General features: G+C 43.3%; 4 protein-coding genes across 4 annotated transcripts; 2 read left to right on the top strand and 2 right to left on the bottom strand.

Moving 5' to 3' along the window:
- Positions 1–342: 342 nt before the first annotated feature.
- Positions 343–6,707, bottom strand: Bfra_003669 (putative cell wall biogenesis protein mhp1 protein; the record flags this gene model as incomplete). Its single annotated transcript, XM_037334075.1, has 8 exons — positions 343–992; positions 1,049–1,815; positions 2,217–4,290; positions 4,418–4,499; positions 4,781–4,883; positions 5,398–6,243; positions 6,300–6,337; positions 6,693–6,707. The coding sequence occupies 8 exons, from the start codon at positions 6,705–6,707 to the stop codon at positions 343–345; spliced, it is 4,575 nt and encodes a 1,524-aa protein (XP_037194162.1).
- A 1,800-nt stretch (positions 6,708–8,507) lies between these two features.
- Positions 8,508–10,869, top strand: Bfra_003668 (putative nima interactive protein; the record flags this gene model as incomplete). Its single annotated transcript, XM_037334074.1, has 2 exons — positions 8,508–8,687; positions 8,758–10,869. The coding sequence occupies 2 exons, from the start codon at positions 8,508–8,510 to the stop codon at positions 10,867–10,869; spliced, it is 2,292 nt and encodes a 763-aa protein (XP_037194161.1).
- A 308-nt stretch (positions 10,870–11,177) lies between these two features.
- On the bottom strand, positions 11,178–12,580 carry Bfra_003667 (putative epoxide hydrolase protein; the record flags this gene model as incomplete). The annotated part of the gene is made up of 4 exons (XM_037334073.1): positions 11,178–11,637; positions 11,698–11,907; positions 12,042–12,145; positions 12,473–12,580. The coding sequence occupies 4 exons, from the start codon at positions 12,578–12,580 to the stop codon at positions 11,178–11,180; spliced, it is 882 nt and encodes a 293-aa protein (XP_037194160.1).
- A 254-nt stretch (positions 12,581–12,834) lies between these two features.
- Bfra_003666 (putative f-box domain protein) lies at positions 12,835–14,779 on the top strand (the record flags this gene model as incomplete). Its single annotated transcript, XM_037334072.1, has 6 exons — positions 12,835–12,939; positions 13,014–13,151; positions 13,208–13,321; positions 13,376–13,503; positions 13,550–14,051; positions 14,105–14,779. 6 exons carry the CDS (start codon positions 12,835–12,837, stop codon positions 14,777–14,779), a joined length of 1,662 nt encoding a protein of 553 aa, XP_037194159.1.
- Between the last annotated feature and the right edge of the window lie 7,718 nt (positions 14,780–22,497).

Raw genomic sequence — 22,497 nt, 5'->3', positions numbered from 1 at the left:
TTCTTTCTTATATTAGTAACTTTAAAGTAAGACGAATTCATAAAGATTATACGTCAATCTTGAAATATTGATACGCGCCGATCATAACTCATGCTTCTTATTATCTAATCTACTTGTACAATCCTTCATTCAAGACTTTGTACCACAAATATCCTCCCCTATGCAACGCCACAAGATTTGCTTAAAGATTCTCCTCCTTAGTAATACACATTCCCGTCATATTATCCAATAAACAAAACGCTATGTAAGAAGTACACTATAGTAAGTAGCGCAAAAGACCACGCCATGCTGATGAAAAACATGCAAGTAATTTCAAAGTCCAAAATACAAAGTGCCTAAAATTTACTCGATAGCACTCTCAGATACTATCCCATTTGAGCCCATATTTGCTACATTTGAATTTCTTTGCATGGCTTCTTGGCTTTCTTTGAATTTCTGCCAACCTTCAGGATCATTCTCAATGAGTCTCTGTCGAAGAATGCTAGCTTCGTTGTTCAGCTCGGCTATCACCGCATCTGGGCCTAGGGTCTCTATTTTGTTTCTGATATCTTCGCCTTGGAGGTCCTCAACCATAGACCTTAAAAATTGTAGATGTGCTGGCTGAATTTCGTGTCCCGTAGTTCCATGTAATTTGTCCTCGCTCTCTGGTTTGATAAGATTACGACGAATTTTCTGCCCAAAACGATGCATCCTGCCTTCTTCCTGTGAAAGTGCTCTGGAGGCCAATGAGACATCGGAGTTGTGACGAGATAGAGTGGGGCGAATTCCACCCTCGTCGTGCCCTCCCTCTTCATCTGATGGTTGATTATCAGCCAAGATTGGTTCGGGCTCAACGTCTGATCCTTCGTAATCAGTTTGGAGTGAATATGCGTTATCCGTCGTGGTTGTTCGCTCCGTGTCGGGTAATGATGGTGACAAGCGGGTCTCAGGAAATTCGTCTTCAAATCTTTTGATCATATTTTGCAATGTATGATCAAGGAATAGTAATCGATCTGGTTTGCGGTCAGTTGAGTCAAGGTATATTTGCAAAACAATGGATAATTCTTACTGTAATTGTGATGATCACTGGCCTTTGACTCCTTGACTAGAGCAGGTTGTAATCTAGCCCGAATCTTCCTGGCACTTCCCAATAGATTCTTCGACATATCCTTGGCTTTGCCACCTTTCACAGGTTTGTTCGGGGTGGCCGAGCTGCTGCTTGGTCTAGATAATTCGGAGATAGCTTGATCCATTGATGGCCTCCTAGAATCATTGCCTTTGTTTCGTAAACAGATACCTAAAGCTTTAACCACACCTGTCCCGCCAATCACATAATCTTCATCAGGAGCTGGCTCATCGTCATCATGATTTTCTTGGACTCCTTCCATGTGCCCCACAATGTGTAACAATACTTCGGGTACTGCAACATCTTTTCCGTTGGCAGCTGCATGGGGATCAGAGATTGCAGCAACAGCTTCACTGATTTCTGCAACTGGACCGCGTTCCATATTCCACAGACAGTAAGCAACAACTTGCTTGGCCAAGGCCCTAACAATTTCGGACGAATCATTTGACGGAACTTCAATATCTATACATACAATTGACTGAGAGACTCGGACCGCGGCCATCAACGAGGCATATAATGCACAAGCCTCTTCCTGACTTGCTTCGTCTTTCGCATTTGCAAGAGCAGCTAGTTGCGTATTTTCCATAAGAGTCACATGCGCAAGACTGGGGCTCTCCGGTAGGATTTCCGCAAGGGCGATGGCTTGTTCAGGAGTCATGGATACATTAGTCAAATGTATCCGCTTGAGTTGAGGCAAACGTGGTAAGTATCTGTGGTATGTCAGCCAATGATGCCCTGTACGACCGTACTTGGAAATATAATGAGAGTAAATTTAGCAAAGCTGAGAAAGTAATCAACTGAAGCCTTGCATTGTAAGTTGCTGACATATGTGAAGCAAACTACTGGTCGCAGTACGAGACCGTAGAAATGCCGCAGCTATATCCGACACCGTCTTCATAAAATCAAATTGCCATTTAGAGCTTGATGAAATCTAGCAGTTCGCCTTGCTAAAGCGCTCAAACATTTCTCGTTACATGGGGTGGACGGGAAACCGTAGGACTAGATACAACAAGGATTTATATTATGGATCACCATACCCAACCATGCAGAGATTACTAATCTCTGCATATCGTAATGTTATGCGAAAATAACAGGAAAATAATGAACATACCTGCGCAGAAGAGAAAGTGCACTGGGATTCGACTCGAACAGATCATGGTTTTGCGATAAATCGATGAACTTGAAGTTCTTCAACTTTGCCAGGGCTGGGAAAAGAGGCCACAGCGAATCCGGATTGAGGTTACAGTCTGCCAAGCTCAAGGCGTAAATTTTGTTGTCTTCGTCAAGGGCATTCGCAACGATCTCCATAGAATCTTTGAGATCATTACCAACAAGATCAAGAGCTTCACACTTGCCAAATTTTATCCATCTAGCAACATGTTCCATCCCTACTGATGTAATTCCGTTACCTGCAAGACCAAGTCTTCGTAAGCCCGATTTTATAATTCCATCAACTAACCCATCTAATTGCTCGCTGTTGATGCCACAATGGCCCAGGTTCAAGAGTTCGAATTCTGGACCAGCGAGTCGATCTCCAATAGCCTTGGATAATAAGCAAGAGACTTCGTTGCTCGTGTGACTCGTGTTACTATCCGTTTTCTTTAGATGCCCAGAACCGGTCGTTGGTGTAGTAGTATCCTGGGGGAAAGGAATCCTTGACAAATCCAGAACCTTCAATGACCGGCACATATTAATAAACAGAGCGATATGCCGCCAACCATCTTTACCAATCTTGTTATTGTTCTTAAATACTAGCGATTCGATTATACCACCCTGAGGATATTGGCCCTCTTTACGAGTGTGAGATTTTCTACCGTATGTTGGTAACTTGGCGGCCAAAAGACCAGCCAAGATGACACGAACACCTTCATCGGTGAGTCCACAATTTTCCATTATCAATTCTTTCACGGGAACCACAGCTAAGTAGTCTCCCAAGGTGACAAGGTCTGGTAATTGTAACCAATAACCCGAGAGATCCAATTTGGCAACAAGACCAGGCATTGCAGCCGTCGCTACTGAGGCTGTGAGCTGCTCAACAATTCTCTTCAGTATTGGCGTTTCTCTTAATTGACAGCATCTTCTATAGATTCGAACAGGGTCTGTGGTAGGCGAAGCGTGGGTTTTTGGAGTGGCGGTATTGGAAGTGGGTGAGACTGAACTGTCACTCTCATCAATCTTCAACTCAACTGGGATTGTACCATTTGCCTCAGCAAGCCTTCGTTTCTTCTCTTTTCTTGCTTTACGCTCTTCTTCGCTACGCTTTTTCTTCTCTTTCTTTTTGGTATTGTCTTTTTCAATCGGTGGAGAGGATCCTGCAGCCTCTGGTGTATCTTCTGAGGCCATTGGCTGAGCACTTTCGGTGAGCTTTTCATCAGGTTTGCTAACATTTGTTTTCGGAGTATCGTCTTGTTCCATCTCGGACATAGAATTGTTCGGATTCTTCAACGCAGCGCCTTCTCCCTTTTCTTTAGATCGCTTCATCTTTTCTTTATTTTTATTATCGATTTCATCGGACTCTTCCTCGTCCATATAACGGGGACCGCTGGCTATCTCAACATCTACACAGAAAGCTACCCTTCTTAGTTTTGCCTGTTCAAGCCCAGATATGGGGCATCTTTCCCGGTGATGATCGACGTTCAGAACCTTTCTTTCGCACAATCCATTGTGGCCTTTGGCTGATCCAGACAATTGCCCACCCGAAGATGACAGCCTCCGCAAGGCACTCTGTAAGAAGCTGGGTCCACTCCGCGGAGGCGCTGGAACGTAAGGTGCATCGCCATCATCCTTGACCCCATGTACTAGCACCGCATTTTTGGGCGCACTTGGTCCTGCAGGTCTTTGTACCGGAGGTTCTATAGGAGAAGCTGCCGGTGAAGTACTGGGAGATATGCTCGTATGGCTGGAAGAGGGTGAGCCCGAGAACTTTGAGGATATGCTCGATAACCACGAGTTTCTGCGGGACATGTTGGGTGATGTAGATGCTTTCGGTGGTGTGCCATTTGTCGCCACGATCCTTTCCGAGGAGGTATTTCTAGATACGCCAGGTCGATTTGGAATCGGCTGTGGAGTCGTTACAACTTCGGGCTCGTTTTCATTCTTTGGAGGGGTAGAGCCATTCTGTGGGGGCGGACTTGATTTTCCTTGTGAACCAGACGCATTCGGAACCATACGAGGTCGTTTTGGGTCTGCAATAAGTAACTCATGTTAGTCGCACACATATAGCTGGCAAATGTTCCAATACATCTCAATTTTCCATTTGAAGTAATGCTTGAACCAACCTTTGTTGCTTGAACTGTGTGTCATCCAACTCACATCCACGCCAGTCATTTGCTCCATCATGTAAATAAACCTTCAAGGTATGTTCTCCGGTTTGCGAATTGTCGGAAAATTTCTCCTACTTGATGTCGAAGAGATGTTTATTCAAAAGTCTTCGCAATTATCGCAATCAAGATTTGTTATCGCTTGTTGATGTCTCATAATATGTCTCGTTGCTGATGTGAGCAGTTTCTATTGGTACAAATCCATGATCGTATTTGTGCCACAAATGATTGTGACGGAACGGTGAATGAATTAATGTGTTGAGTAGTATGGGTATATCAGAATCAAATGCCACAAACCACCAAGTAGACTATAAATTGCGTTGGCGATTTGCGATAGTGATCAGACACCACTCACACAATGAAGCAATGAAGTGGAGCGGTGGAGAATATCGTCATGTGTTGGAACTTGGGGGTCCTCGTCGGGGTTGGTGCAAGTGGATTTAAGTTCGGTACCCAGCCTCGGAGATTCGATATGATTCGATCAATCTGTGGTACGATAATTCACAATCCACAATCTCCTGAGCACTGAACAATGAGCAATGATGCGAAAGAGCATATAAAACAAGTTATGGGAAAAGAAAAATCAATCTTGCAATGAGGTTTCAAAACAAAATGGTTTGATATGGAGGGGGGGGAAATCATAATGATGAGAGGAGGATGAAAATCCTCATTTTGATATCTTTGATAAGGTTCTCGGCATTGTGCTGAAAGGAGTTCTGGGAAGTTCCGAGTAAGCACTTTAAATAAGGTGTGATTCAAACAGAGGCGAGAAGATATACTCTGTATACAGACAAGGTAACGAGTGATGACAACGCAAAGTTAAGACTTTTCTGTCAACTATTGTTTATGGAATACTAAAAATACATTGGTTCATCATTCATCAAGATAATTAAATTCTAGAGTATCAAGGGAGTATCATTTTTATCGCCTAGCTAGAAACCCCATATCCGAAAATTTGATTTGAAAATTTACTTCAATTCGGCAATCTTGGCCTTGACTCTCTCGCGCTTCTCGTCCTTGGACAACTTGCGTCCCTTGAACTTCAAAGACTCCTGTTTGTACTCGTCCTTGGATTTCTTCTCTCCTCCCTCAGCCTTCTTGAATGGGTCCTCACGGATAGCCTTGTGGGCCTCTTGGTACAACTCCTCCAATCCATCGGCCTCTATTTCATCATCAATGTAACCTTGGAATTGGGACTTGTAACGCTCCTCATCGTCATCGGCGAGGGTCTCCATGTACTCAGCGACGTGTCCACCGAAGATGTATTTGCGGAGAGTCTCGGCATCGAGCTCCTTGCTCTCCATGTCGTAACCTGGGAAACGGTTCTCGGAGTGAGGAACAAGGATACCACCATCGGAAGCACCCTTCATGGCACCGAAGATACGGGCACCAGTAGAAGTGCGGTGAAGACCAACATCAAGGAAAGCCTTGAATGGACGTCTTTCCTCATCGCCAGCAGCCTCGGTGAGTTGGTACTCTCCATCAGCCTCCTCAACACCGGTGAAGTCCTTATCCATACCGAGCTTCTTCAAGACACGACGGGCGATGAGAAGACCAGTGCAGTATGCGGCGGCCCAGTTGGTAAGACCATGCTCAATACCGTAGGCCTTGAGCTCGTGGGAGTATGCGGCGCAGAAAACCTTGTCACCAGTGATTTCGGAGGTGACGATTTGCATGACGATATCACGGTTGGTGAATCGGACAACGAGACGGTATTTTGGCGCATTGTACTTGTTCTTGGCTTGGGTGATAAGACGCTTTCTGGCGTAGTAATCGGTCTTTCCGGAACGACGGCGCTTGTACTTAGTCTGGTAGCGACTGATTGATTGTTAGAATGCGAAAATTGAATTGAGAGAAAGGGGAATTGAGCTCACCTATAGTACGCGGAGTTCTTGACCAGCTTGGTGAAAGGCTGTAAAAGTTCCAAAGTCAGCAACCTTCAATTTCTCGAAGCATTTTGCTATTTGACTTTTCAAGGATTCAAGGATCTTGGGGCTTTGAATGCCATGATTGCAGATATACTGCAATCGAAGTATTACGATTTTAACTCACCATCTTGTTCGATTGACCGCACTGCTGGATTATGAATTGTCGTTGGAGGTAGGAAAAATCAAAAAGAGAAAAATTCGAAACGACTTCAATTCTTCAATTTCGAAATTAGTGGGTTCGCTTAAGTGTGCGGATGGTGGGGGACGAAGCCTATCACGTGACAATACTTGACGCCCTCCGCATTATCTTTCCGGGGATGTGTTAGTCCAATCCTTTACCTCTTGAGACAACATGTAATTACGAAATTGAATCGTTTCATACATTCTGTGGTACTATATTATGGTCAAAAAGTCAATGTGTGAACCTGTGATTACTAGCCCAAGTCAAATTCGCCATCGTCAATGCAGCTCTCAGGGTTCTCAAGCATTGGTATATATCATCGAAGAGAATGCATGAAGATATCACAGAGTGCAGGCATTGAAATTATCGTTATTGAGGTTGTATTCCATGGGCTCTATACGAGATTATACGACTCACAGGATTTGTTATCACAGCTCACTGATTATAGCAAAAATGATTGCCACATGTCTGGTTGTGAAGAGTTTCAGAAACTGCATACTTATTAGCTTTCCAAGATCTTTATATTGATACTGAATTCTGCATGGGCTCGCAAACTGTTTTGTTGGTATCAATTTTGAATTCGAAACCTTTCTTCTCTACTGCAGTTTGGGGTTCTATTGAAACTCAATTACATCCATCATTTCATTTTTCTACTTCCTCTCATTCTTGTGCCCAACTTCCTCTCGGGAGACTATGTGTATTATATCAAAAGATTACCATCAATAAGTATAAGCGATCCTTTCGTTTATTTGTTCGATCGATTATTAATCTTACAGAGCAAATGAATTTAGAAAGGTAAGAGTACTCTTTCCTCCGTCAGTATAGCTTGGTTTCCGTCTTATCATAAACAAAAAAGACAGTCAATTCACTTTCACTAACCTTTTACCAGCAAAGAGTATTTCTCATGCCTTTCATATCAGACTACAGCTGCTAATCATGGACATGTGAATACGTCCAATCTCTATTGACTTTCCGTTCGTTCTAACCTTTGAGTTAGTCATAAGGGGAAGAGAAATCGTGGGTGCAAAAAGTAAGGCTAAGTCTTTAGCGAGGGCCGTCATGAATCGTTTGCGCATTGAGAAGCAAAGGGAAAAGAGTAGACTCAGAGATGAAGGGCTTTGGGTGCAAGACTACCTAGGTACCTCTCCATGGAAAGAGTCGATCAAAATCTCCATTCAGAGGACAATTCATTCCTGAAGTCTTCCCAAAGTTACTACCTCTATCAAACACGAACGCACCCCGGGAGCAAACTATCGAGGACGATCCCAATACCTTCGTGAGTGATTATGGAACTTTGATTCCAACCTAATTTCCATCTTGCCACAACCTCCTGCCGTTGTTGAGCATACCAATGATGCTCACAAAGATTCTCGTAACCCCACTTCGACAAACATTATGTCGAACACTCACTCGCAGTCAAAAGAGGGGACTATTATCTTCGTTGCAATTGTCTTGGGTTCCAAGTCGTCCTCTCAGAATCTGGGTTGCAAACATTCTAGCCACAACAGTATCTAAAGAGGCTTGTCTGAAGTACGGAGGAAGTCATTAGTGGATCAGAAAGAGATGGACTTTCCCCCCAAAAACCAAATGAAAAACTTCGATTTTGAATAGGTACATGCGGTACGATGATATAATTCCATGTCAATTATTTGAAACAATGTTAAAACAAGGCTTGATATCTCTGTCAGCTACAATGGTAGAATACAATCCAATGAAATCAGATGTGGTGGCAATTAGATCTTGTCTTCGCAAAACACGCACACGTGATCACGAGAGAGACAAGAACCTTGCTCGGTATACCCCTGCAATCTCGATTTGTTTGTTTACATGACAACACAGAAGGTTCATGCGACGAAGACCATTGAAAGTTTAAACCACTTATTTCGACATTAGTTGGCCCATGAATACATCGAGCATACCTTCCAGTATTTCTCAAGGCTCATACCTGATAATTGTAATTCGAGCCAGCAAACATGGATGCAGATAATCTGCGCACTGCGTCCCTATACATAAACAACCAGCTACTTTCTCGCGGGCTTCTACGAAATGGACAAACAATTGACTTTGCGCGCCCGCATAAATCAGAAGAGGGACTAGATGTTACCATGGGGAAGATAATGAGTGTGGTGAATGATCTGATTTTGAGGAGAGATGTAAGTATCGCAAGCGCATTTCAACATCGAGTTATTGAATAAAAGAGTCAAATTGACGAAAAATTGATAGCGCGATTCTCAACAACGAGAAAACCTCTCACAAACAATTCGAGCTTTGCGCGCTGATGCTTTACGGTCAACAACTGATATGGAGAGACTCGCGACAAAAAACACAGAATTGCAACGGAAAGTTGGGATAGCGGATGCGGCAGAACGAGCTTTGAAAACACAATTGAGAAGTGCGGAGCAGGCAGTTAAGGGGCTGAAGGAGGATATGGCGAGGATGAAGGTCTTGGTGGGGCAGACAAGGGCACAGTGTGCGAACGAGGTCAGAAAAAAGGAAAGAATTATTGAAGGAATGAAAAGACATGTCGGTGAAGGTGGCAGAGCAAGGGGCAGTGGGAAAGCTGTGGGTGTTGCAACTATTAACGTAGTTGCTGGAGTTGGGGGTGATAATGGGAGTGGGGCAGGAATGGGTACGGAGGATGAGGGGTATGATCTAAGAATGGAGACGAACGAGTTTTTGACAGAATTGGCCAGGGGTCTGAGTGATGAGAACGAATCTTTAGGAGGGTTGGTGAGAAGGACTATCGAGACATTAAGGACGGTTTCCGGCTGTGAGAAAGAGGAGGAACAAGAAGGGGGAATGGTTGTACAAATGGAGGGTTCTTATGAGCATCTTGCTTCCGAAATGGAATTTGTAATTGAACATCTACGGACAATCCTGACAAACCCATCATTCGTCTCACTAGAAGAAGTGGAGGTTAGAGAGGAAGAGATCATAAGGTTACGAGAAGGGTGGGAAAAGATGGAGTCCAGATGGAAGGATGCTGTCCATATGATGGATGGATGGCGTCATCGAATGGCTAGGAGTGGACAAACTGTCAATATTGAAGAACTGAAGATGGGATTAAGCTTGAGTCCTTTCAAACCCACAGCAGATCCCAATTACGAGGTCCTTCAATTATCGATGGTGCAGGAAGAGGATGAGGATGAATATGAGGATGAAGGCGATACACAAGCAGATATTGATGCCTTGGATGATTCGGGCATTGATGGTCATGCGGAACCCGAATTTGATGAGGAAGAATTGAGTGACGCTGAATCTAGTGTTTTTGAGGAAGAACCCGAGGAAACAAGGGAAGAGGAAATTGAAGCCGAGGGAGAAGAAGAAGTGGAAGAAGAAGAGGAAGAGGAAGATTATGATGAGATTACCGAAGACCAGCAACAACACCAACCAGCAGAAATCACATTCGATACAGTATCGTCCCTACCCGGGACGCCACCTCAGATGTCTCCGCTGCGCGAAACTACTAATGGTAACCGAGGTAGCCCGGAAAGACCAAGCCCCAAGGGATTTACCACTATTATCGAAGAGAATACTTGGGATCTTTTACAACTCGAGCAGTCTTCATCTCGTTCAAAATCCATGGCGACCCCAACACCTAAGCCTTTTTTCAGAAAAGAAAAGAAAGAAGAAGTTACAACAGCACAGCTCTCCGTTCCACGCACCGACGAGAATCCCATCCCCAAAACTCCAATTCCAACGCTCTCCGCCCACTCCTCAACCAGATCTTCCACTAGATCCTCGGTTGTACGAGAGACTAGAGCCTCGGCTGCAAGAGCAGCTTCAGCTAAAAAGCCTGCTTATTCAACGCCCAAACCAAAAGCTACTCCAAAAGTTCAACTCCAACCCATTACATCCGCAAGCCGCTTACCTCGGCCACCCCATATACCGCCTCAACAGAGCCCTCTTACTATGGCTAGTATAGCCGCCAAACTAGCCGCATCTGAACGTGAAGCAGACGCCGCAAGAGTCAAAGCTAAGTTGAAGGCTGCAAAGTTGGCACGCAATGCTGCTACTACTACTACTACTACTACTGGCGCAATTGCCCCACGATCTAGAAGTCCAACTAAGAAAATAGAACCGGAAGTTTCAAGAATTATGCCTCCGCCATCTTCGCCTATTAAAGAGGAACCGATCAAAAATGGCGGCGGCGGTAATACAGCTACGAAAAGCCCGGAAAAAGACTTGAGTGCTGTGTCTAGTAGGAAAAGAAAAGTGAGGGCAAGTAGAGATAGAGAGCATGGAAGAGCGGCGAGAAGAAGAAGCACTTTGAGCCCTTGGGAACTGGAGAGTCTAATTTCAGGTGGAATGGGATCGCCGAGAAAGGAGGAATGATGTGCTTGAAGATGCACGGTGGGGCGTTACGGATTCGAGCTTTTGTTATTCCCAATTTATGAAGTTACGAAGGTGGATTCACTGTATAGAGATATCTTGCTGGTGTTCTGTTTTATAATACCAATTTTTGATGTTATATCTGTACGTATGCGTACATTGGTGGCGCTTTGAATACCCGGTTTACACTGATTATTTGTTTATTTGCTTTACTTCATAGCATTGTGACGATGCATATATCTATCTATCTCTGAATCTATTATATCTTCTTAGCCGTATTTGTCTCTATCTCCTTCCTGATCCAGCATCTTCTACAATTTGACATCTCTTGCCTTCCCCTTAACCGCCAATCCAATTGGTACTTTCGGATGGTCCCCACTCAACCCCAACCCGGTGATCCTCTCTAATTCCTCCACCGCCTCATACGCGCGACCTAAGTTTACCTTCAGAGTGCGAAAGCCGGCTGTCTTGGCAGCTTTGAGGTTCTCGCCTATATCATCCAGGAAAAGTATATCTGAAGGGGAGAGAGGAGGAGAATTGGGAAATTTAGAAGAGTGGTGCTCACGCAAAGTACGAAATGTCAGAGCGTAGATTTCAGGAGATGGTTTGCGCATATGCACGTGTGCTGAGGATATAAATACATCGAATATTTCGGGGATGAAGGAATGAGATTTGGAATATGGATGTGAAGGAGGGAAGATGACGGTATTGGAGAGACCGGCTAGGGTGTATTTTTTGGAGGCTTTGAGTTTTTGGAGACAGGGATACATCCTTAGGTTATGTATCAGTATCGCGGTTTCGACAATTAGGGGTTGAGAAAGGGGGAAATACCAAGGATCAAGCTCGCGTGAGTTATCCATCATAGACCAGAAGAGTGCTTCGCCGTCAATTCGAGGTATATGTGGAACAGTGGATGGGAGAGAATGCTTTTCTCGTACGGAGTTGTAGAAGCTGGTCCAGAAGGAAGGGTTGTGGAGGTCGGATGTGAATCCGGTGAAGAAGGTGGAATTTAGTTCTAGTTCGCCACGTTCTAGACGGTGCCTAGATGAGTGTTTGTGAGTGAGACGAGTAGATGTGGTGGATTTGGAGAATATTATGGTAAGAGTAGAGTCTACCGAACTACTCTGAATAGCTAGACAGAGAGATCGAAGAATGATCTGTAGAACTATGCTCACCAGAATCCGTTTGGTTTATTTTTAGAAAGGGCATAGTTCACCCAGCCCGGAGGTATGTTGTTGGATATCTCGAAATCGAGAATTGCTTGCATGGGAGACAGAACCTGGGAGAAGTTAGAAGTTAAATAAGATTAGAACAACTCAAAATAAGTAGAAAGATTATGTATGATTAAAGACGGTGAATCTCGATTAGAGACGCGTCGCTATCCCACTCAGTGTACCTCCAGCTCGGTGCATATGGCCTTCCCTTTTAGTATATCATACTTCCAGAAGGTATCAGAGAAACTTCTCGTCATCTCTCTTTCGTGGAGATACCGTCATACCAACAGATATTAAAACTCTCTTGTGAATTTCCATGTCGTAATTCTGAGTTAACACTCCAAAAGTTCAGGTGCAGTACCGCGATGAAACATAAAGGAATGATTACTAACGCAGACACCCCCAATGTCAAACAAAATCACTTTTGGTTGGTTTTCTGAAGTCATTATGGTCTCGATACTCTCCAAAACAAAGTCTATAGGATAATCTTCTTGCGACATTGGAAAGGGAGATGTTTTGGTGATATATTGGTTCACTGAACTCTATCGTAGACCTCGGCACCCGGGGTGATTTATGTAATCGCCAGTGCCGAAGAATACCCTTGATATCATCCAATCATCGTTGGCTCTTCACAAATCCACAAATTGATATCAATTCGCGTCCGTCCGTCAAAGCTCAAAGCGCGACCATCCATTAACACTTTCTATCGACAACTACATAATTTTCCATTCATAAGTAAAATTAAATAGGTAACATGCCTCCTGCTTATGATGAAGAGGAAGGGATGGGACCTCTGGAGAAAGGTCGACATCGTTACCAGAAGAAGAACTATCAAGGCGCATTAACTGCATTCGCAGAGGTATGTCTTGTTGGCACGTGCCAGTCATCTAGATCAGTATCGATATCGATCACTGACTTTATATCATGATATAGGCTGTGAAAATTAGTACTGGTCATCTGTTGCTCACTGCTTTAGATCATCGCGCTGCTACATATGAGAAGTTGGGTTTATTGCAACCAGCTCTTAAAGATGCGAAAGAGATGCTTGAACTGAAACCAGAACTATCTAAAGTGAGTTTTCTTTGCCTTGAGAATTGCTGCTTCAAAAGTCCTGATTGAATCTCTAGGGATATCTACGATGTGGGAAAGTTCTACAGCTTAAAGGGGAGCATCAACTGGCCTTGAAAATCTACGAGCGTGGTCTCAGAAAGGTCAAAATTGATACCGACAAAGATCGTTTAGTAGGTTCTACCATTCTTTATGGAATTTTATTAGTATGTTAACATTGACTCAAGACCCTCCAATCAATGTTTAATAAATTACAAAAGTCACTAGCGCCTAGTAAAATTCTAGATCCGCTCTCATACCTACCCTTTGAATTGGCAGAAATGATAGCTCAGCAGCTTAGCATACGAGAACGAATGTATGTAGGGAAGGCCTTCTTATCGACACTTGCTAACCACAAAAAGGATTTGTTTGAGTGTGAGCAAGTCATGGAAGCGAGTATTGGAATCTTCTCATAAGCTATGGACTACCTTCGACACTAGCATTACTAGAAGAGGCCTCTCTCAAAAATCTTTGAGGGCATACCTTAGGAGATCAAATTACACCGTCGATGAAGCTATTCTTAGGTACGATACAATCGATGCCGCAAAATTGCAGTATCTCATCAGGACATGTACAAAGTTGCAACGCCTTACAATACGCAACAAAAACAATGCTGTGATTGGAGAGACCTTAACTTCGGCACTTCCCCTGGCAAAGTCACTGCAGAATTTGAATTTGCAGATGTGTCAAATCTCTTTTCGGTCTGCCCTCGAATCATTACGGCATGTTCAAGCAAGCATTGTTCAGGCAGAGTTGATGGGAGTTCATCATACTTCCCGAGACGCCGGTTGCATCTGGCCAAGGTTAGAAAATTTGCGCGACTTAAAGGTGTGCAATGGATTCCTTGGTAGTATGATATCATTGGTAATAATACCAAAACAATTTCTTTCATGCAATGATTCTAATACTCCCTACAGGGCAACTTGATCGAATCAATTCCCAACATTCAAACGTTATCATTATCAGGATTTGACTTGCAAAATCTCTCTCCATTGGATTTGGATGGGCCTCTCAAGAGTCTGGAAGTTATTGAACTCATATCGTGTGACTTGAGAACGGTTCCATTGCTCCCTGCAACGCTCAAAACTCTTCGTCTTCATGACAACCTGCGATTGTCAAGCCAAAAAAGCGGTAATGTTCTTTTTCCCTTCTTGGAAACTCTCACGTGCCAGGATACTGGACTCAGCGACGAATGGATTGTTTCTATTCTCAAAAACGCCCACAATCTAAAGCATCTAGGCATTGGAAGTCGTCTAGTCGGAGATTATACTGTCGCACACCAAAATTTTCCTGTATGCGAAAACGTCATGGTATTGTGTGCTAGCTACTTGCAGTATGAAGAAAAGGACTTCATACGTATGGTAGAAAAATGTCCAAATCTGGAAAAGCTAATTATCTGTGGTACAAAGATCACGGGTGTTGCGGTAAAGCATTTTGTTAATCAAGGTATTAAGTTCCTCAACGTAATGGACTGCGGGAAAATCAGTCCAGACGCTATTGAATATGCTCGTGGGAAGGGTGTAGAAGTCAAATTCAACTTTACTGACCTCACAACCACACCAAATTTCAGAGACCGAATGATAGCCTTTTGAAGAGTGATTGAACTCCAATTTGATCGGGGCAGTTTCACAAATTTCTATGTTGGCTAGGGCATAGATTTACGCAGCAGTTTGCAATCAAAGTATGGCTTCAACAGCTCGCAAGTTGTATGTCCATACTACCTCTCTGCACCATGTGAGCGAGAGTAAGACTTACTATCACAATACAAGTTCATTGGTTTAAATCACATTAATCCAGAAGTAAAATGCATACCTTGCTTTCTTGTTGAAAATCCCGATATTCCCAAAATTAAAATGTTCCAAGTTGCCAACACCTCTTTCCCTTTTACGACTATCTATCCTCTCCAAACCGCGCCATTCTTCCATCAAGTACCCCCTTAACAAATCCCATGCACAACTCGCTACCCCATGACTATTCGCTCGATGCCTGGGTGCGCAAACTTTGATATTCACTCGCACACACAAGTAGGTTTATTTCTAGACCGCTCGCATCTCATCTCATACAATCCCATCCAACAACAGTTCAATAATCAATTCTCATCACCCAATAAAGCAAGCAGCCAAATGAGAAATCAAGCAAACGAGCATCTGAAAATCAAAACAAAGATCAATGTCATCTCATCTCATCTCATCTCATCTCGCCGTACATGATCCACGAACTGGTAATGCAATCATTCGTTCTTAGCTCAGCCTAGCTTATCCCACTTCGCTTCGCTTTGTAGATTCCGCAGCGGACTTTCCTGGAAGGGGGTGATGTGACGTGGTGGTTGAACATGATTGCTCTATTTCTTGGTCTATATCTTCCCAGACTCTGGCGAGCCACTGTTGAAGTTGCGTAGAGTTTGGTTCTTGGAATGATTCGAGGGCTGGGGTTTGGCATGGGATAGGTTTGATGCATCTAGAGACGGGATGTGTGTATGAATGGTTTCGGAGAGTGTTTTGTTCCGAGGGTGGTGGAATGGGGTGGGAGGATACACATTTGTGTGTAGCTATCCATGCATGACAGTTTCGAAGTCATCCCCCGGCGCCCGCCCAAATCTTTCCCGCATATGCTTTCCATGTATTTACAATTTTATAATCCTACAATCGTACGGTCAAGTATCTTCCCATTGAGAAATATCTGATAGTAAGATACGAAGCACATACTGTAGAATTTGTTGTTGGAAAGATAGCTAGATAGCTAATGATCTCTTGATTTGACTCTGGTTCTTACTCCTGAGTTTTCGGGCTGCTTGGTTTCTTTCTATCTAGGGTATTGTATAACGAGTCACAATTGAAAGTGAAAGTGCATAGTATTTATAAGCTTTTGTTTTGTGGCTTTATTGATTGGGTCATGATGTGACGGGATGCTAGATTTTTGTGAAGACATGTCTTTGTTGATACTATCAGGTTTCTGGTAGATTAAACTACAGTCTGAAAATGAGAGATTCGTTATCACTGAATATGATTGGAATATCTGAAGCGTTTTTGAAATGTGTGAATGTATTTCAACATTTCAGGATGACTTACTTGCGTCTGAATAGTGGAACCCCGTGGCGAGTTTGCTACGCCGAGCATCTGTTCATACTGAACTTTACCACGGCTCCTTCCGATACTTTCATATTCGTAAGCAGAATTAGAGGTACTGATAAAGATAATCCAACCAAGACACATTTATGCTCTCGTTTCGTCTCCTTGGGTATTTATGACCTCCATATATGTGTGAATTCGACACTTTTTATTGATCTACTAGACACTCAATTGACAAACTAGCTACTCGAGGGACTGGTATTAGAGTATAAATCTTCATTCTAGATTTCCTATGCTCGAATCAAGGGGATTCCTAAAGTCAGGTATGAAAGGGAGTAGGACATATCTCAACCTCAGCCATCTTATTCATGAACTTTGAGAATCTAGTGGTAGAGAACCTTTTTCGGTTGTTAAGACTTGTGATGTATAAAAATGTGATCAAAACTCTTGAAGGGTTTGGGTTAAATACGTTTGCTTCCCCTTTTCAATTGAAGATTTTCGATGATGAAATGTCTTAAAAAGATGTTACGTAACTGCTTTGTCCAGACTCTTCACTTGGATATCTGATCTTGGCTACACGAGCACAGAGATAAGTTATGTAAATGGTACTCCTTTAAGCATGGCATCCATGTTGCTCTAATAAATCTGGCCTTAAGGCTAATAAGTAGAAGCAAGATAGAAATGCTATAGCCCAAGAAGATGGGAACGAAATGGAATTCCCAAAATGAGTAAAAGCGAAGTCTTGAACACATTTGCTGCACTTGTGTGTGTGTCTATGATGTAGCATAGCAATTTGTACCGCAGAATCGAATACTACAGCTAGCTATCACCAGACTCATAAGGATACGAGCCATTGTGAAAAGCAATTACAAGTGCCGGTATGGGAACACCTCGGACCGTTGAAATCAGTTATACTCTCCATAGGGAGTATCCGGAGATATAATACAAAAATAGCTATGAGCAACGAACTAACGTACAAATAAACTAGGAACTAGCAAGTTGTTATCGACAAGGTGTTCGTAAACGATACATGGATATCGGATGATGGTGGAACCAAGTGAATGACTGATATATCAGTCTTGCATCTCAGCTCGAAAATATAGTTGAGAAAGCTGAATAGCTGGGCATCCGAATCCGAACACAAGAGACGACCGATATGCACACATGCCTTCATTTAATGCGCGCATGTAACGCTTGGTGCAATGTATCGGGCTTGTTCTCAGAATCAAATTCGGACTTTGACATGTCTGATGTGTTCTAGGCTTGCAGCATCTGGCGTCTAGCTTCTGATGGATTTGGAAGTGTGGTAACATGTTCGGATGAGTTTGAATATAAGGCCAAATATTACATATGCGATGCAATGTGATGTGATGCACGACCAGTAGACCGGTTCGATGTAATAATCGGTTCTTTTCCGTTCTAGGATAACGGACGGGGGTGTGAAAGATCCCTGGTTTGGGACTGTGGCTGAATGCCGGCTCGCCGTTTCTTTCGTTTGAGCTGTCATGTTGTGGATCGCTGGTGGATCGTACTTCGCATGTGGATGTAGGGATAGGGATAGGGATAGGGATATGCTTTTTGGGGAACGAGATCGTTGGTACAGGTAACGGGAGTCAGTAGAGAGAACTTTGGGGAATTGTACGCGCGAGTGTTGAGCAATTGACGAAACAAACTCATTCTGTCGTAAGCATTTCGTATCGAAACCACCAATGACGAAATCTTATTGCAAGCGACAGAAAACGTCAATACTAGAGTCCAATGTGATATCTAGATAGGCAGGTACCTGGGGGTAATCAACCCGATTCCGTGCTCACATGATACCTACGCATACTCGATACGGTTATCTTCCGTATTAACATTCGAATTATAAATCATTGAGGCAGCAGTTCTCATCTCGTCCAATGCCAATTGATTCCGAATGCACCTTGTCGTCAACTCTTCTCTCGTGACGAAATCTCGGAGTCCCCGTGATACATACATGACCCTAATATTCGTACTCCATACTCGTACCCACCTAGAAGATTTAGATGACATAACAAGTTTGTCTTACTGTACGGTGACGATATCATCATTCTTAAGCTTTGACAATTGAAATGTGGGTGAGAATGTGTGAATGGCTTGACGGGGTGCCAAAAAGAGGTGAGCAAACACTAAGTAAGTCACAGGTGAGCCACAATGAGGCAGTGCTAGACTTAGTTTGCATTGGTTTGCAGCGGGGATGCAAATGGGGCGTCGCTTCAATAGGTCGCCTTACGAGATTTGGGTTGGTTAGTGCGAGGCTGAATGATGTGGGTGCAGGAAATGGGGGTTCTCGATGTGAGGCAGATTTTGAAAAGTTTGATGATGTTTTTAGCTTTCGGAGAGAGCTTTGAAAAGGGTTTAGGGATGGAGAGAACTGGGGAATTCCACAAGTTATGCTTCGTTTGATGGAATTGAATGAATTGTATTGGAGGGAACGAGACGGGAGATAGAGTTAGAGTTTCATTTCTGGTATCGCTGATGAAGACCTAGATCCGAATGTCATGTTACAGTATCAAAATGCATCCAAGAATCTGCCAATTAATGTTTCAGTTGCAAAAGTGCAATATCACGCTAAGCAATTGATGAGTTTCAAAAAGAAGCTTTGTGTTTCAATTCGTCCTCCGCCGTAGCTATTCTAGATTCCAAGATGACTCTTACACCGAAATCAGACGGCCGCAGAAGAATCCTAATGTCACAACCTGTAAGTAGACAGGAAATATCTACTTTGAGTCTATTGATGTATAATCTTATTGTGGTTGAATGATGGCTTGAAATGTGGTGAGCAAAGTAGCCCCAGTCCAGCTGAACACAATGACATTATCCGAATATGGGAGAAGGGGTTGTGTAGCTTGCGCTCGTTTCCCCTGTTGCGACGAGAATCCTTCCGATGTAATTCAAGGTTGATGGTCAGATGTGAGGTCGTTGTCGTTAATACTGATATTGATGAGTGAATAATTTTGTAAGTTTTAAAATGGGGCTTGATATGAGTCCTTAGGCACCCTTGAGTGATATAAGTGATTGTGATATAAAATTATGGAAGGGGTCGTAGGAGAAGATGGATGGGTAGAGACTAGAGGAGGGTTAGATGATTGGCAATTTTACGGATGTATCATTTCGGTATACGACAGAGGTTCAAAATAGAAATACCCAGAACTGATAGTCGCCTAGGAACAAGACCTGAGTATACTAGAATAACTGGAAGGAAAGTTTAAAAAAGGAAACGAGGAGGCGATCAAACTACATCGTACCGTACAGTCAATCCCGTTGACACTACAGATTTTCCTGTACGAGCACCTAGCCGCCTGAATGGCCATTTTCTTGTTGATCACGTACAGATGTCAATGATCATAGAATGGGGATATCTAATTCTCATTTGTCCGGTAGTTGAAATGATGAAATGTTGTTGAATCTGACCGATGTATTATTATTATTGTTAGCTACCTAGCTAGTCCAGACTGTACTTCTCAGTCTCTCTCTGTCTCTGTGTGTGTGTGTCTCTCCAGCCGTTTCGATTAGATTATCCCATTTTGTTAAGTATCGGACATTCAACCTTCTTTGGGAATAATAAGAATTAATTGTTGATTTATTGGATGGTAAGGATCGTTTTTTATCCAATCATATTCTCTCCATCTTAAGCGAAGTAAAAAAGACATAGCCATGAGCCATGAGCCATGTCATAAAATTCCGAGCTAGTGACTTTAGTGGGAATTTAGGGGAAAAAAAGCTGAATTTAGATTTGCTAAGCTACGGATATGCTGACAACATGATGTTTTTCCGATGGCTCGCTCTTGTTTCCCATCACTTCACCTCACCTCACCTGTACACCACACTACACCACACTACACCACACTACACCTTACCACAGTCCTTGAAACGATACTGCACTCCTCATCATCTGCATAACAGTCCCTCTCAAACAGCCAATTTGATTGATCGACCGATTAATCCTTTTCCAAGAACTGAATCTGGCAGCTCGTACCTTACTTGCAGTAGTGTAACCATGTCATCAACATGGGGTTTCAATAACTCGCGGCAATTTGTTACCTGTACGCGCGATCATCAGACTAGATCCTCACCATCTTCCAAGTTCTTACTCCCTACTATTATTGCACTGCTCAAATTATCTACCTGGGTATTTTCATTACGATGAATCTATTTTCAAACTCGTCCACCTGCCCACCGCTAACTAATCTATACCTACCTACTTACCTGCGTTTGCATACATGATACATTATTTATCCTAGCAATGCTTACCGACTATTCAATGTTGTCGAATGTCCTTCCCGATTGTTCCATCTCCGTCCCCTTCTCCATTACATTACAAATTCTCACCACTAACCTCCGTCACTAACCATTAGCTTACTCCGGCTAACTACTATCCTCTCATTGAATACTAATCCACCTTGTCCATTTATTACACTTCGTAGTGGTCAATACATTTACTAGACAGTTAATATCCAGAAACGCCTACCGTGGTACTTACCGTGGTACAGGACCTAGGACCTCTCGACCAAAGCCATAGTGGATATCTGTCAATGAACATGGTGGGTTTTGTTTTCCCTGCGCCGCCAAGCCTTGAATACACGTTCCACCATCTTATTCCTTCTTTAGCAACCTACTGCCATATCCCGGTATACCCGTCTTAACCTAAATCGATCTTCCGTAGATCAATAATCCCGACTTTTCGGAACTATCTTAGAAACAAAGTACTTGTTACTTACTCGAGGCTGAGGCTTTACTCAGCGCTTTCAAGGTTTCTATTTCAGCCCATCCATGAGAGGCCCGGTTCCTTTCCAGATACCTTGTCTCCATCGTTGTGATGGTAAGCCACCTCGTGGTGGGAGACCATCCATTTGGGACTTGGTTCGGGATATGACCAGGCATGACTTTCTATTCCTGCAAGTGTGTCTGTACTGAGGCAGGCATGCTTCCAACTCTCCACTGCGCCTACGACTCATCATCTCATCCCATGTATAGGTTTCCTGCATGTTTGTTGACCTGCATACCCTACATGCAGGTTCATACCAGCCCATACCCACTGTTGCCTTATTTTTCCATCACGGCAAGACTCACTCATTCAAGTGGCAGAGTCTATAAGGCAGTCATGATCCTCCGATCAATGACTCCTACCTTCTTACATCACAAGCTTCATCATCTGTCAAGTTTCGACTTCCTTTGTCCAGGCATCATCTCCTTTCAGTCTGCTCGTTAATATATTTCATTGCCTCATTTCTCGTTGTTCTCATATTTTTTATTGTCTCTATACTCAATCATACTTACCCCTCTATCTGGAACCAAGACCCCACTACACTCTATAAGAAATTCGAATTCGACAACTACCAAGACTATACTATTTTTATCACTCAAGATGTGCTATCTAGTGGTCGAAAGATACTCAGTCTGCCGCTGCCTCTACTACCAGCACAGCGTTGATATGTGCGCCGCATACGGTACACAAGGTCATGGAATTCAAGAGAGAACGGTATTAGTTGGATATGCTTGCGATAAACACTCAACTCACCAACCCTACCAAGATCCATATGCGCGGGAAGACTACTCAGACTCTGGCTATCACACAGCTAGTCATAGTTCGCATACCCACTCGTCTAGACAACACCGCAGATGAAATATATTGTCTTCGATAACAGGCTGTTCATGGCAATCGCGACCTCTTGTACGCTTCGAATTCGATCATTGGATTAAATATCTCTTCTCATTCCGCCGCAGAACTTCTTCCACTCCACCATCCGAACTCACACTCCTTTTGATGGGCCACAATCAAACGATCTCCACCTCTGCGCCATGACCCAAATCGCATGCGACAATCTCTACTTCTGATACCCACGACCTGATTCAACTACACAATTAAGATCGAAGAATGAATACACGCGATACCATGTTCTTCACGAAGTTATTGGAGACACGAAAGATTATATATATTACAAAGAGGTCAGGGAGGTCAGGTCTTCATTGACTATGTACGGGGAACCTCTACAATCATTGAATTCTTCGGCATTGTATTGTGGGCTTAATACGGCATGGCGCGTTGAATATCTGGTAGATTGGGAATTGCGATTCTACCCAGACACTCTTGTTGTCTGCGATCATCTATTTCTTTTGTCACACTGATTTTATGCATTGGGAAAAGGGAAATATACCTGGTGTTTGGAAGGGAACTATCATATTGAGTTGGATTGTCTTTTTTGGGGAAAGTTTCTCGA

Source organism: Botrytis fragariae, assembly GCF_013461495.1.
Source record: "Botrytis fragariae strain BVB16 chromosome Unknown tig00000045, whole genome shotgun sequence".
NCBI lineage: Eukaryota > Fungi > Ascomycota > Leotiomycetes > Helotiales > Sclerotiniaceae > Botrytis > Botrytis fragariae.
Note: the sequence above shows the minus strand (reverse complement) of the source record. Positions and strands in the feature narration are given on the sequence as shown.